Source organism: Mus caroli, unplaced genomic scaffold, assembly GCF_978045245.1.
Source record: "Mus caroli unplaced genomic scaffold, Mus_caroli_1 scaffold_8, whole genome shotgun sequence".
Classification (NCBI taxonomy): Eukaryota; Metazoa; Chordata; class Mammalia; order Rodentia; family Muridae; genus Mus; species Mus caroli.
In genome coordinates, this window is record NW_028227263.1 from 46,062,753 (window position 1) to 46,077,216 (window position 14,464).

At 40.0% G+C, this 14,464-nt stretch overlaps 1 protein-coding gene across 1 annotated transcript in view; it reads left to right on the plus strand.

Annotated features, from left to right (window-relative positions):
• The window catches only part of Ppme1 (protein phosphatase methylesterase 1), a 45,924-nt gene that overhangs the window by 17,111 nt on the left and 14,349 nt on the right, over window positions 1–14,464 (plus strand). The window contains exons 2-7 of the mRNA XM_021165955.3: window positions 79–172; window positions 638–730; window positions 7,599–7,656; window positions 7,932–7,983; window positions 10,746–10,900; window positions 13,938–14,028. Of these exons, the coding sequence (XP_021021614.1) occupies window positions 79–172; window positions 638–730; window positions 7,599–7,656; window positions 7,932–7,983; window positions 10,746–10,900; window positions 13,938–14,028 (543 nt within the window). The remainder of the gene's footprint in view (window positions 1–78; window positions 173–637; window positions 731–7,598; window positions 7,657–7,931; window positions 7,984–10,745; window positions 10,901–13,937; window positions 14,029–14,464) is intronic.

The window sequence follows — 14,464 nt, forward strand, 5'->3', positions numbered from 1 at the left end:
AGCACTCTTGCTATTTTCATTTCAGATTTACAGTTATCTATTGACCAAGACTTTACCTTCTTTCCTTCCTCTCCTTAGCCCTGGACGGAAGCGGGACTTTACCCCTGTCCCATGGAGTCAGTACTTTGAGTCAATGGAAGATGTGGAAGTGGAGAATGAAACTGGCAAGGATATATCCTCTCAAAGAGGCTGCACAGCATAAGGACGGGGACTAAGTCAGACGTGGGTAGCTCCTGAACATTCTCCTTGTCCCCACCAGTCCCTTACATGGTCTGGAATGTCACCTTTAAGCCTTTGGCAGAATCTATCTTGGCTGCAGTTCTCTGACACATGGGAAGGGATTGGGATTAAATTCCTGAAAATAATACTCTGAGTCCAACAGAGTCAAGTGACGTAGTTTCTAGAAACCAAGTACTGAGCCCTCTTCAGGGAAAAGGAAATGTTTATTTTTCATTGAAAAGAAGGCATATACTGGCAGCAGGCTTCAAAACAGTCTTGATATCTCAGAAACATCTAAAGTTTCCTTGGAAGTCTGCAGTTTTCATATAAGTTGTTATACCCTGTTTGTCTTTTTTAAAAAATAAGTATTGTTATGATGAATCAAAACCTTATATCTATTGTCTTTAACTGTTCATACACTTTTCGAGTTTACAAGAGTGGTTCTGAGGGTCCAGTCCTGCTGCTGCTTCATGGAGGAGGCCATTCCGCCCTTTCCTGGGCAGTGTTCACGGTAAGTTGTCGGTATCAGAAGCTGGTGTATTGGTGATCCTTTTTTTCTGGGTCGACTTGTCTAGTTAACTCTTCCTTCCATGTGCAGTCACTGTTGGGAAGACGGTTAAGGTAGAGCAGGTTGCAAAGCTTTAGCATTATGTACTCAAGGTCACCTGTTCTTTGTATCTTGTCAAAAGTAGGGGTCTTTAATCTCAGTAATTTAAACACTAGGTGAGTAGATATTTTATTTTGGATGTTTTAGATTATGTCTCTCTCTGTCTTTGTCAGACATACTACCTTGCACATGATTATGTTTCAGAAATATTCAGAAAATATTTCTATTTTTGGATATTTTTATTATTTGGCAATTTCAAACATGAATACAGTGTTGGATTCCTTTCAACTATGTATATATTTTGGGAAGCTTATACAGTAGTAGGTTTGCATATGGTTTTTCAAATGGCCTTTAGTGTTAGTTTTCATATTCTCTCCTTTACCTTTCTTTTCCCATCCCCCTCCCTATTTTATCTTCCCACTTTTTTCTTTGTCTCTCCCCTTCCTTGGTTATTCCTCTGCTCCCTCCCCCCTAGTCCATGAGTACTACTTAACCTCTGCAGTTATGTGGATTGTAGCACATATATTGAAAGTTCATATCCACACATAAAAGAAAATAAACAATATTTGTCTTTTGGGCTATGGCAACCTTACAGTGACCCCCTTCCCCAGTTCTATCTATTTACCTGTGAATTTCTTTTACTTGCCCATTTGTTCATTAATTCATTGATTTTGTTGAGGTAGGGTTTCTCTGTGTAGCACTGACTGTCCTGGAAAAGATCTGCTGGCCTTGGCCACCCAAATGCTGGAATTAAAAGTGTATGCTACCACTGCCTAGCTACCTGTGAATTTTATAATTTAAGTTTTCTTAATAGCTGAATAATATTCCATTGTGCATATGCACCCCAGTGTCATCCATTCATCTGTTGATGGACATCTAAGGTGCCTCCAATTTTTGGCTATTATGAATATAGCAGCAATAACCATGGTTGAGCAGGTGTCTCTGCAGTAGAGTGTAGAGTCCTTTAGACATATGCTCAAGAATGCTGTAGCTGAATCTTGAGGTAGGTTGATTTTTAGCTTCTTGAAAAACTGCCACATTGGCTACTACAGGGGCTCTCCCAGTTTGCACTCTCAGCATCAATGCGTGAGTGTCCCTTCTCCTCATCCTCATCAATATGTGCTGTCGTTTACTGTATGATTGTTTTGTTTTGTTTGCTTTTTTCGAGACAGGCTTTCTCGAAACCCTTTTATAGCTGGCTGTCCTGGAGCTTGCTCTGTAGATGAGGCTGTCATTTATTTATAGCTGGCTGTCCTGGAGCTTGCTCTGTAGATCAGGCTGTCATTTATTTTATTGATCTTGATCAGTCTGACTGATCAGAGGTAAAATCTCAAAGTAGTTTTAATTTGTACTTCCTAATGGTTAAGGATGTTGAACATTTTTAAAGTGTTTCTCAGACATTTTTGCTCATCTTTTTAGAACTTTCTGCATAGTCTGTGCCCCATTTTTAAATGAGTTATTGTTTTCTTAATGTTCAGGTTTTGTTTTGTTATAGATGTTAACTCTGTCCGATGTTGACTTGGTAAGGACCCGTTCTGTGCTGACTTTGTCTGCATGCTGATTGATGGCCTTTGCCTCACAGAGGCTTTCCAGCTTCATGAGGTCCCACTTATTAACTGTTGGTCTTGGTGCCTGTGCTATTGGTGTTCTGTTCACAAAGTCCTTTCCTGTGCCAGTGAGTGCAAGCCTATTCTACACTTTCTTTTCTATGAAATTCAGGGTGTACAGTCTTATTTTAAGCTCTTTGATCTATTTGGAGTTGAGTTTTATGCAAGGTGGTACATATGGATCTATTTGCATTCTTCTACATGCTAACGTCCAGTTAGACTAGCAACATTTGTTGCCTTTTCTCCAGTGTATATTTCTAGTTTCTTTGTAATAAATAAATAAATAGTATATAAGTAAATCAGGTGTTTGTAGGTATGTTTACATATGTCTGGGTTTTGGCTTGATTCCACTGATCAGTGTGTTTCTATGCCAATACCATGCTATTTTATTATTACAGCTCTGTAATGCAACAGGAAGATGGTGATTTTGAGATTTTGATTCTCTTAGCAAGTAAGCCAGCAAGTAAGCTTGTCTCCTCTAAGTACATAAAGCTACCGTGAGGCAGTCATCAGACCTCCATCAGGATTTTTATCTTTTTCTAATCATTTTCTAAGGGATATCCCTCAAAAAAATTATCAACAGATTACGTTTTAGCCTCCTAATTTTTTACTATGGAGATTAAATTTTGACATGGGAAGCTTTGTGGTAAGGGAGAACTCAAACCACATCAAGCCATAGTGACATGTGTTAAGTTCCTTGTTATACTATCTTTTTTTAAAAGCATTTTCTTTTTTTTTCAAGATTTATTTATTCATTTTATATATATATGAGTACACTGTCACTATCTTCAGACACCCCAGAAGAGGGCGTCGGATCCCATTACAGATGGTTGTGAGCTGCCATGTGGGTGCTGGGAACTGAACTCAGGACCACTGGAAGAGCAGTCCGTGCTCTTAACCGCTGAGCCATCTCTCCAGCCCATTATACTATCTTTTAAATTCAGTATATTATCTTTTAAATTTACAGAGCACATCTTGCCTTTTTAGAGGCAAAGATCGTAACTTATTTGTCTGCTAGAATATGCATACTTAAGGGATGTTTTGTTCTTGTTTGTTTGTTTGTTTGTTTTGTTTTTTGTTTTTTGAGCTAGGGTTTCTCTGTATAGCCCTGGCTGTCCTGGAACTCACTTTGTAGACCAGGCTGGTCTCGAACTCAGAAATCCACCTGCCTCTGCCTCCCAAGTGCTGGGATTAAATGTGTGTGCCACCATGCCCGGCGAGATGTTTTGTTCTTTTTTTTTTTTAATTTTTTATTAGGTATTTTCCTCATTTACATTTCCAATGCTATCTCAAAAGTCCCCCATACCCACCCCCCCACTCCCCTACCCACCCACTCCCACTTTTTGGCCCTGGCGTTCCCCTGTACTGAGGCATATAAAGTTTGCAAGTCCAATGGGCCTCTCTTTCCAGTGATGGCCGACTAGGCCATCTTTTGATACATATGCAGCTAGAGACAAGAGCTCCGGGGTACTGGTTAGTTCATATTGTTGTTCCACCTATAGGGATGCAGTTCCCTTTAGCTCCTTGGGTACTTTCTCTAGCTCCTCCATTGGGGGCCCTGTGATGTTTTGTTCTTAAATTACTAACAATACTGGAATGATATGTAATGCAACTGCACCAAGATGATCAGTGAGCGTGATCAGGAAGTTGGCCATGGGACCCTGGAGAGCAGACACAGCTTTCTTATTCTGGAATGTCTCCATATAATGTCTGCCATAGAGTCAATGCTTGGTACTCCTTTCTTGACTGTGTTTGCATCATTCCCAAACAGTTGAGGCTGGGATTAAATGTTGATTGCTATATTCTATTTAAGAAAGCAGGAAACAGCCAGGCAATGGTGGCACATGCCTTTAATCCCAACACTTGGGAGGCAGTGGCAGGTGGATTTCTGAGTTTAAGGCCAGCCTGGTCTACAGAGGGAGTAGCAGGACAACCAGGGCTACACAGAGAAACCCTATCTCAAAAAAAAAAAAAAAAAAAAAAAGGCAAGAAACAGTGTCTTTTATTTTTTATTTTTCTTGAAGCAAGGTCTCACTATGCAGCTCTGACAGGCCTAGAATTCACTATGTAGACCAAGCCAGCCCCAAACTCAAAGAACTTTGCATGCCTCTACCTCCCAAGTGCCAGGAAAAAGGCATGCACCACCATGCCTAGCCCCTATGTCTTTATTAAATAAGTCATTTATATATGACTAGTAAAGAAGTTACATCATATGGTTAGAAAGCTCCCAATTCTAGGACACATGGCCAGTGTACTTAAAGGGATAGAGGAGAAGGTGAGTGCCGTGATTGGGGTGTGATGAAATCCCTGAGCATAGACTGCCTTGTTCAGTATTGTGTGCCTTCTGCTTCCACTGTTCAGGAAAATTATTTCACAGAGATGTGACTTAAACTACCTTGTGGATTTATCCTGCTTATTTAATCACCATCAATCATGTCATTACTCATGTGTCTCCTGTTGTAAGTTACTTGGGTCTATTCCTGCTATTTACTATAGTTCCTGTTTCCATTTAACTGTCCCCGTATTCAGAGATATGCTCTAAATCTTGGGGAATTCTGACCTTTGGAGTCAAGGCAATTGCTAGAGTACTGGCTTTCACATGGCCATTTTTAGATGCTGAGAGTCAATAGCTTTTTCTCAAGTTAGATTCTGTAAGTGTACAATTTCCTTGTTGAATGGTAGTATAGAAAGGAATCACAGTGGCTACTAATGAAAGTATTTCCCCACGGGTTTGCTCTCCATCGTAGCCATTTATGTCATCTGTTCATGCCTCCCACTGTTTGGGAGCAGTGAGCCCCAGGGATCAACTTCAACAGGAAAATAAGCAGCTGCATCTCCCTAGACATGTGCCTTGTGTGGGATACCCTGCTCAGTGTCTAGCTACATGGTCCCATTTAATTTTTCTGTGATTTTTTTCAGATTAGACAGGTGAAGATATGGAAATTTAGAGCAATAAGCTAGCTGTAACAGCAACAAAATACAAACAGAACACTTAGTCTAGACAAAAACTTACGACGTTAGAGGGAAGTACATGTTTGTAAGGAGAGTTATTTCTCTGAGTCTTAAATACTTGTCTGGTCAAATAATGTGCCATATTTTTTCAGCCTTTTTCTCAAGGCTGAAATTATCTGAGATAATTTATAGGATATCAAAGTGATCCTGATTCCCACACACACATACCTTAGAGACTAGGTCTTGCTTTGTAGCTCAGGCTGGGCGTGAACTCTTAAGTCTTCCTGCTTCAACCTTCCCACTGGTATAATTCCAGGCATGTACTACCATGCCTGGCTCTGGCTAGCTTTCTTCCAATCTTGTCTCTAATTCTCTTTACCATAGACTACCTACAGAGTTCCAAAACTTAATAGAGATAAGCTTGGCCTCTCCTCCAGTCACTTAAATCAGAATTTCTGGTGGGCTTATACCGCACTCCTCAAAGCTCCTTAGGTACTTGTGTTAGGCAGGCAAGGTTGAGGACTGCCCTGTTTCTATTGTTTATTGGCTCTTTGATCCTGGTGAGACACTTGACTCCTTGTAAATCCACCTCTCCTGAAAATGATGAGAATTGTTTGTGAAGAGTTCTAAGGAGTAGATTAGATAATGCATTGGAAGTGCTTAGAGTGGTGAATGGTACGCTAGAGGATTTGGTAAATATTAGCTGCCATTGATAATAGTGTTGATAGCACAGATTCCTAGGAGGAAACAGTTGGGTGAGTCTGGTTCTGAACTTGCTGTTTTTCACATCACAATTGTGCTGTTGGAAGCAAGACCAGAAAAGAAGTCACTGACAGACACTCTCTCACCCATCATCTGTAAGGCCTGTGGTGTTCTGTCAGTTTTCTTTGCACTCATTTACTCTCCTCTTTGGTTTTAACCATACAGAAATGTAAACAGCACGTGTGCAGGGTGTTCTCCACTGCTGTCACGTTACTCATTTGTGACAGTTTTAGATATCACTGAGAAAGATGTATTTAACTAAGGAAACAAAAAGCTCTTTTAATATTCTTGTTATTCTTTTCTGGTGGGCACATAATGGTTATAAATCATTGACAATTACTGACCTCAGATCTATCTTTATTTGTAGTAACTTTTAAAAGTGTGGAACAATTAAGCAGATTTCACAAAATTTTGTTCTATAACTTTATATTCAAAGTGTAAATTTGTTTTTGGCCTAGAAGGTTGAACTATCACCATAGTGCAATCAATAACTTCTGTAAATGAACAAATTTGTCCCCTTCCAGGGACAAGCAGCACAATATAGGAGAACTTGAGACTTTTGTTACCTTTAAAGAAATGTTCACTAAGAGTAATAGAAGGAAAAATATTGGCTTTTATTTTTAAGTATAACTCAAGAATCTGGCTTATGTTACCTTGGTAACTTACCATGATGCTAGTTCTGGTTTTACTACTAACTTGTTACATGAACACACACAAATGATTCCCCTTTTTCTTGGTCTCAGTTTTCTCATTCTTAAAATGTGAGAGTTAGACGAAACCGTTACTTTATTCTTAAAGTTAAAATGTAGAGATGACATTTGCTAACTGTGATATATGACTGTCAGGAAATCGAGCTCCCTGAGGAAGAAGACTTATTTCAGGTTTCCTTAAACCTCTAAAATTGTATCCTGTGATATTTACACTTCCCATCGTGCTATGTAACAGTAGCACAGCTCATATATACTGCTGTGCATATCAGTAGATTTCATGACTTGCTCTGATTTTAGGGTAATTTCATGACTCAAGTGTCATGTTCGTGTAATTCCGGAGCCAAAATAGTACTTCCAGCTTATTCACAATCCTTATCTAGGGGATTCTGGCTCTAAAAAAAAGAAAAGCCATCCAGGGAACATGGATGAAAACCATAGGCCAGCATCTGGGAGTGCTTATACTGTAAGGAAGGGCTAGGGAGAATGACTTTAAGGAGGGGTTTGGATAAAGTTTATTTTTAAGTTGGAGACTGACCACAATATGTGTGTGTGTGTGTGTGTGTGTGTGTGTGTGTATGTAATAGAGACTCATTATTCTTTTATTATACTTAAAAGAAAACCGTTGAGATAAGGCAGGTTTTCTTTTCTCTTGGGTACCTTGAATTATGATCACAGCTCATTTACAACGTTATTGGTAACTGGGCAGAATCTGTACTTCCTGTTTTCTTCATTTCCTTCCAGGCAGCGATCATCAGTAGAGTACAGTGTAGGATTGTGGCTCTGGATCTGCGAAGTCATGGTGAGTACAGCTCCTCCCAGAACCTTTAATAATCCCAAACATTAGCAGTGTTGGCAAAAATTAACCTACTGTACACCATTTGGGTATTTTGGGAGGAATCATAGCTTGTAGGTAGACTACTATAATTACCATCTTCAGAATAGCTAGCCATAAAGATGTGTCTGGAATGTACATCCTTGCTAAATCTATCCTTAAAGTTGCTATTTTATTGCTCCTGGTTTTATGATTCCTATCACTGAAATTTATTTGTTTATCTATCTATCTATCTATTTTAGGAGAAACTAAAGTCAAGAATTCTGAAGACCTGTCAGCAGAAACGATGGCAAAGTAAGGAAGCAAACAATGATAGATTGCCTAAGTCTTGCCACCATCTTAAACAGTAGTGCAATTTTATTATGCTGCTGGTGAAATTGTTGGACAGTCCTTAACACACAGATTTCATTTCTGTTCTCTCTTCTCTGTTTATCCTTATTAATATCCTTCTTGGTTTATCCAGTCTGGTGGTTATCACACAGATTGTCTAGTTTGTGCAGGCTTTTGGAAATTTTCCTTCTCTCGGTGAAACTAAATGGAATGTGGGTATGTATCTTTTATAGACTTCTGTTTGAAGAAATATTTGAATATAAGTAGCCTTGAGTGCATATTAAGGTAGCCTGCATGTATTCATTAGCTAGTATCACAGGAAAGTGAGGGCAGGCTATGGAAGAATAGCTACTTAGAAACTGGGCCTCTAAGTCAAGTAGTGTATATTCTATACTTCTCACTCATCAGGGTCATATGAGAGCTAGCAAAAAATGCAAGTGCACTGGACAGACCCCAGACCTGCTGAATCAGTATTTTTAGCAGTAAAACCTAGACACATAATATACTTTAAAATATTTTTATTATTTATGGGTATAGATAGTTTGCCACGTGTTTGCCTGGTCCCTCAGGAACCTCTGGAAAAGCTGCTAGTGTAGTGTTGTTGTTTTGTTTTTGTTTTTCAAGACAGAGTTCCTCTGTGTATCCCTGGCTGTTCTGGAACTTGCACTGTAGACCAGGCTGTCATCCTTGAATTTAGAGATCCACCTGCCTCTGCCTCCCCAGTGCTGGGATTAATGACATAGGCCACAACTGCCTGGCTGCAGCCAGTGCTCTTACCCACTGAGCTGTCTCTCCAAGCCCTGTTACGCATTTTAGACCCGGTCTACCTTCATACATTTACAAGTTTCATACTAAATGTCTAACTCAGTTAATATGTATTTTAAGATGTGGAATTTAATGTCTTCCAGAATATTTTATTTAATTCATTTCATCCTTACTAACTAAAATTTTACTAGAATTGAGAATTATTCTGGAAGTTATACACTGATATTTGTTCTAAATGTTTTTTTTTTAAAGATTTGCCCCTAAATAATAGAATCATACCCCACATGGCTTTAGATTAATTAATTGAGCCAGTTGTCTATGTGTACATACATATATATCTTTACATAGGAATGAACATACATGTTTTTTTTTTTCTGCTCTGTCATATTGATATATAGTAATACGACTTGGTTTTCCGTTCTGAAACTGTGTAAGTCCCCTGTGTTACTTGTTCTAAAGACTGCTCCTCATCTAAGTCACCTTTGTTCTTGAACTGTGCTGACTTTATGGATCCATAGTGCTGGATTCCAAGGACAGGGGCTTTAATTATCCTTAATGTGGTAGCAGAAATTTGCAGCTTTTTTCCTTGTAATTTTGGTAGAAATACAATGTTATTTTGGTAGGCCCAATGAATTTAATTGCTGGCTAATTTTACAGTTGATAAGTATGTCTGAGTGAGTGTCTTAGAGAATAGTAGGAAGGACCCTTTGAGACAAGGTTGTGGAAGAATGACATTAGATGACAGACACATGTGCATGACAGGTCCTAGCCTGACATTGCTGCATCACCACAGTAGTTTATTAGGCTCACAGCTTAGAGCCAGATTCTAGTCTTGGATTACAGTATGGTAAAGGAGATAGCTGTGAGCCAGAGAGAACGCTCTTTATAACAGTCACTCCTTCACTACTCTATAAAGCAGTTTTATGACCCAGTCACTTTTGTAAGTCCTACCTTTTTCTACCATTATCTAGAACAAAAGCCAACAAGAATGTAGACTGAAGTTAAGCACAATGCTTAACTTTTATCAATGACTGCTTTTCCAACAGAAATACTGCAAACTTGCAAATAATTATACTTCACAATATATGGATTTGAGAAAGGCATTTGTTAATGCAGCTACACAGAGTAAGTTTGGGTTTTTCCTTTGCATTAAGTAACACTTTACCTTTCCCAAGGCATCTTGTCTTTTGAAGCAACACTGCTGTAAAGGAAACTTGGATTTTCTTTCTTTTTCCTTTTTTCTTTTTCTTTTTCTTTCTTTCTTTTTAAACTTTTGAATTCTCTTTTCAGCTGAGTCTTCATTTGAATAGTACTTTCCCCTTTGGATAAGAGTTTACATTCACTTCTCACTCATCTCTCAAAGCAGCTCCTAAGGATTGTCCTCTGACTTCCACATGTGCATGCACACACACACACACACACACACACATGAATGTAAAACAAATATGTTATGTTAGATGACAGAAAAAAGCTCCTAGTGAGGCTGATATAGCTCATACAGAGGCTGATCGTATGCTGCTACCCCAAGCCTTAATTGCATTATTCATGGAAAAACAGAGGCTTAGAGTAAATTATTTCTCCGGAATGCCAAGCTTAAATTAAACATACAGTTGTATATTTATATGATTGTACTAAATTTGTAGGATGATAAAAGGATGGTACTAAGAAAGATCAGGAATTTGGGGTTCTTGGTCCTTAACTGGCCATTTATCTGGAAACGAGGTGTGTTGCTCTCTGCATAGATACTAGGGGCCGTGCGTGCAGGCTTACATAGGTGTGTTGCTCTCTGTATAGATACTAGGGGCCGTGCGTGCAGGCTTACGTAGCTGTGCTTGTAGAGTGGCCCTGTGAGTCTTTACCATTTCCCACAACGTTTAGTTACAGTCCAACAGAAGAAACTGAGAAAGCAAGCTATTTTGGGTGTCTTCCTCCAGCACTCTCAGATTTCTCCCTCTTTGCAGAGATGTTGGCAATGTGGTGGAAGCCATGTATGGAGACCTCCCTCCTCCAGTCATGCTGATCGGGCACAGCATGGGTGGCGCCATTGCAGTGCACACAGCCGCAGCTAACCTGGTACCAAGCCTCTTGGGCCTTTGCATGATTGATGTTGTAGAAGGTAAGCTTTCTTAGTACTGATCAAACCAGATTCAGTCATTTGTAGGAGGCCCCCTGGTATGGTATTACCTTGGCCTTAATTTATTCTCAATTTTATTCATCTTGAAGTGTACCCCTATGTCTTTGTGTCTTTATAAAATTATACAATCAGCTAGAGAAAGTACCCAAAGAGCTGAAGGCGGCTGCAACCCTATAGGTGGAACAACAATATGAACTAACTAGTATCCAAGAACGCGAGTCTCTAGCGCATATGTATCAGAAGATGGCCTAGTTGGCCATCAGTGGAAAAAGAGGCCCCTTGGTCTTGCAAACTTTATATGCCCAGTACAGGGGAACACCAGGGCCAAGAAGTGGGAGTGGGTGGGTTGGGGAGCAGGGCAGGGGGAGGATATAGGGGACTTTTGGGATAGCATTTGAAATGTAAATGAAGAAAATATCTAATAAAAAAATTATAGTCATTTTTCATGTTACCAAAAACTGTTCAAGAACACCTTTTTATGGCTGAATAATATTTCTAACCATGTGTATGTATGTTTCTTAGTTTTATTTAACCATTTAAAAAGAAACTGCTTTTAATTTTCTGTCTTACCCTGAGAATCTCACTGTTGCTTGTACAGGTTAGCTATATTTATTGGTGTGTGCCACACAAGGAATGAATACCAGTAGTCAAGAATTGCTGAAACTCATATTGGAAGCTGGCTTCTGTTAATTCTTGCGATGTTATTAAATTGCATCTTTACTTTTACACAAGTATCCCTGAATTTTGCTGTTACCAGGAGCAAAGATATAGAGTTGATTCAATTTGACAGTTTTGCCCCTGTGACAAAATATCTGAGATAAGCAATTTAAAGGAGGAAAGGTTTTTGGTTCACAGTGTCAGGTTTGGGTCTGTGGCTAGTGGGTCCATTGCTTTTAGGATTCGGAGAGTCAGCATTTCATACAGAGGGAGGGAGACTGTACTCCCAGGGCTTGCCCCGAGTTACTGCTTCCTCTAAGTAGGTCCTGCCTCCAAACAGCCTGCTCAGTATGCACTCAACAATGGATACTCTATCAGTGAAGTTAGTATCTTCATTATTTAACCACCTCTCAATAGTGTGACCAGCTGCTGACCAAGCCATCCATCCATACGTGAACCTTTTGGGGAGGAGTCTGCCCATACAAGTAATGGCATCACGTCATTGTGAATGTAAAGAGTAACATGAGCTTTGTTCACATGATGGTACAGGCATAGGCAAGGGTGAGTAGGACTCCAATAGCACAGGAAGTAATCTGAAAAATTAACCACTGGAAGTCCACGGTGGCCTTCAGAACAGGAAAGGATCTCTGAAAGCTAGATCATACTGGAGATTAATATCCAATATATAAATATATTAATATCCAGCATATAACAACATATACTGTACACATAAATACAGTATGTATAAATATGTGTGTATACACACACACATATATATATTTAATGTATATGTAAATTCAACACCAGAAGGTGATATCATTTAGTCAATGAATGGGCTAAAAAAAAAAAAAATGAGTTCTCAAAAGAAAAAAAACAAATTGCCAATAAAGAATAGAAAAAATATTTCATATCCTTAATCATCATGGAGATGCAAATTAAAACTGTTTTTGAGATTTCAAGCACCTTAGTCAGGATTCCTGTCATCACTAAAACAAATGATTACTTGGTGGTAAGGATATGAGGAAGGCGGGACCCTTACTCGTTGCTGACTGGAATGTAGCCACACTGGAAATCAGTATGGAGATTCCTCAAAAATTGGAACTACCATATGACCCAGCTCTACCTGTTTTGGTAGAAGTCAGAATACCAGAGACACACCCATTGTAAAGCTGCTGTGTTCTCAATAGCCAGGCAATGGAACTAGCCTGGATGTCCAGTATAGATGCATTAGATAAAATGTGATACCACATATGTGCAAAGAAAGTTTATGCAGCCATAAAGAAAAAGGGAGATATGACATTTGGAGGAAAACAGATGAAACTGTAAGTCACTATGTGCCTTAGAGATTTATTGCTGTGAGGAGACACCGTGACTATGCAACTCTTTTTTGTTTGTTTGTTTTTCTGGTTTTTTGGTTTTTCGAGACAGGGTTTCTCTGTGTAGCCCTGGCTGTCCTGGAACTCACTTTGTAGACCAGGCTGGCCTCGAACTCAGAAATCCACCTGTCTCTGCCTCCTGAGTGCTGGGATTAAAGGCGTGCACCACCACGCCCGGCGACCATGCAACTCTTATAAAGGAAAACATTTAACTGGGGCTCGCTTACAGTTTCAGAGGTTCATTCCATTATCATCATGGTGGAGGCATGGCAGTGTGCAGGCAGACATGGTGCTGGAGGAGCTGAGAGTTCTATGTCTCGATCTGGAGGTAGCCAAGGAGGAGATACTCTCCTTTCTTCTGTACTGGGCGGAGCTTGAGCATTAGGAGCCCTCAAAGCCCACCTACAGAGTGGCACACTTCCTCCTCACACTTCTTCCTAAGGAGGAACCTCAGACACTCGGGAGGCAGAGGCAGGCGGATTTCTGAGTTCGAGGCCAGCCTGGTCTACAGAGTGAGTTCCAGGACAGCCAGGACTATACAGAGAAACCCTGTCTCAAAAAAAAAAAAAAACAAAGAAAAAAAAGGAGGAACCTCAGAGAAATATCCCATGTTCTCTTTCATATGTGGGAAGTAAATTTAACATTGTGTATGTGTGAGAGAGGGAGGGAGGGAGAGGGAGCTATAAAAGATCATCTCGAGAGGAGGACAATATCTTAAGGTGGAGAGAGAGGGTAATGGGTTATAGATGATAAGAGAGCAGAAGAGGGGACTTAACTGGGGGAAGGAAAGCCAGCTGGAGCGGGGCGTGAAAGGAGGTAGTGTGGTGGGGGGGGGGGGGGAGTGTGAGCGCCCAGCAACAAAGTATGGCAGACGTGATGGAGGCAGGATTTGTGTACTAACCTACAAAGGGAAAAGAAATATTTAGTCTAATTTGCAAAGCAAGAAAATGAAAAAGTTTATTGATATATTTAAATTTTTGTTTCAGGTACAGCCATGGATGCACTTAATAGCATGCAGAATTTCTTGCGTGGTCGGCCGAAAACCTTCAAGTCTTTGGAGAATGCTATTGAATGGAGGTAACCCACAAACCTAAGACTTAAATTTAAATGTTATGTTATAACCTGCCCTGCCTCTCTTTTCCCCCCTCCCTCCCTCCCTCCCTCCCTCCCTCCCATCCTCCCTCTATTTTTAAGTCAGCTCAGGTACTAAGATAAACAGGTGAGTCTCCCTTTCTGTGATAGTATGTAAAGAAATATTTCAAAGCAGAGTATTTTTTAAATGTTTCATACTTGCCGCAGTCCTCTGTAAAGTGTGCCTAATATATCATCTCCTAGGACATTAGTGGTCGCAGGCCACCTGCTGTCCAGCTGGGTTTGCCCTGAAGTTGAGGACTTAGACCAGGTGGTCTGCAAGGCCACCGCCTCCTCTGAAGCTCCATGCTTCTACATTCACTTTCTGTGTTTCACATAAAATGATAAAGAAATAGCAGATGGAGTTTCTGTCCTGGAATGA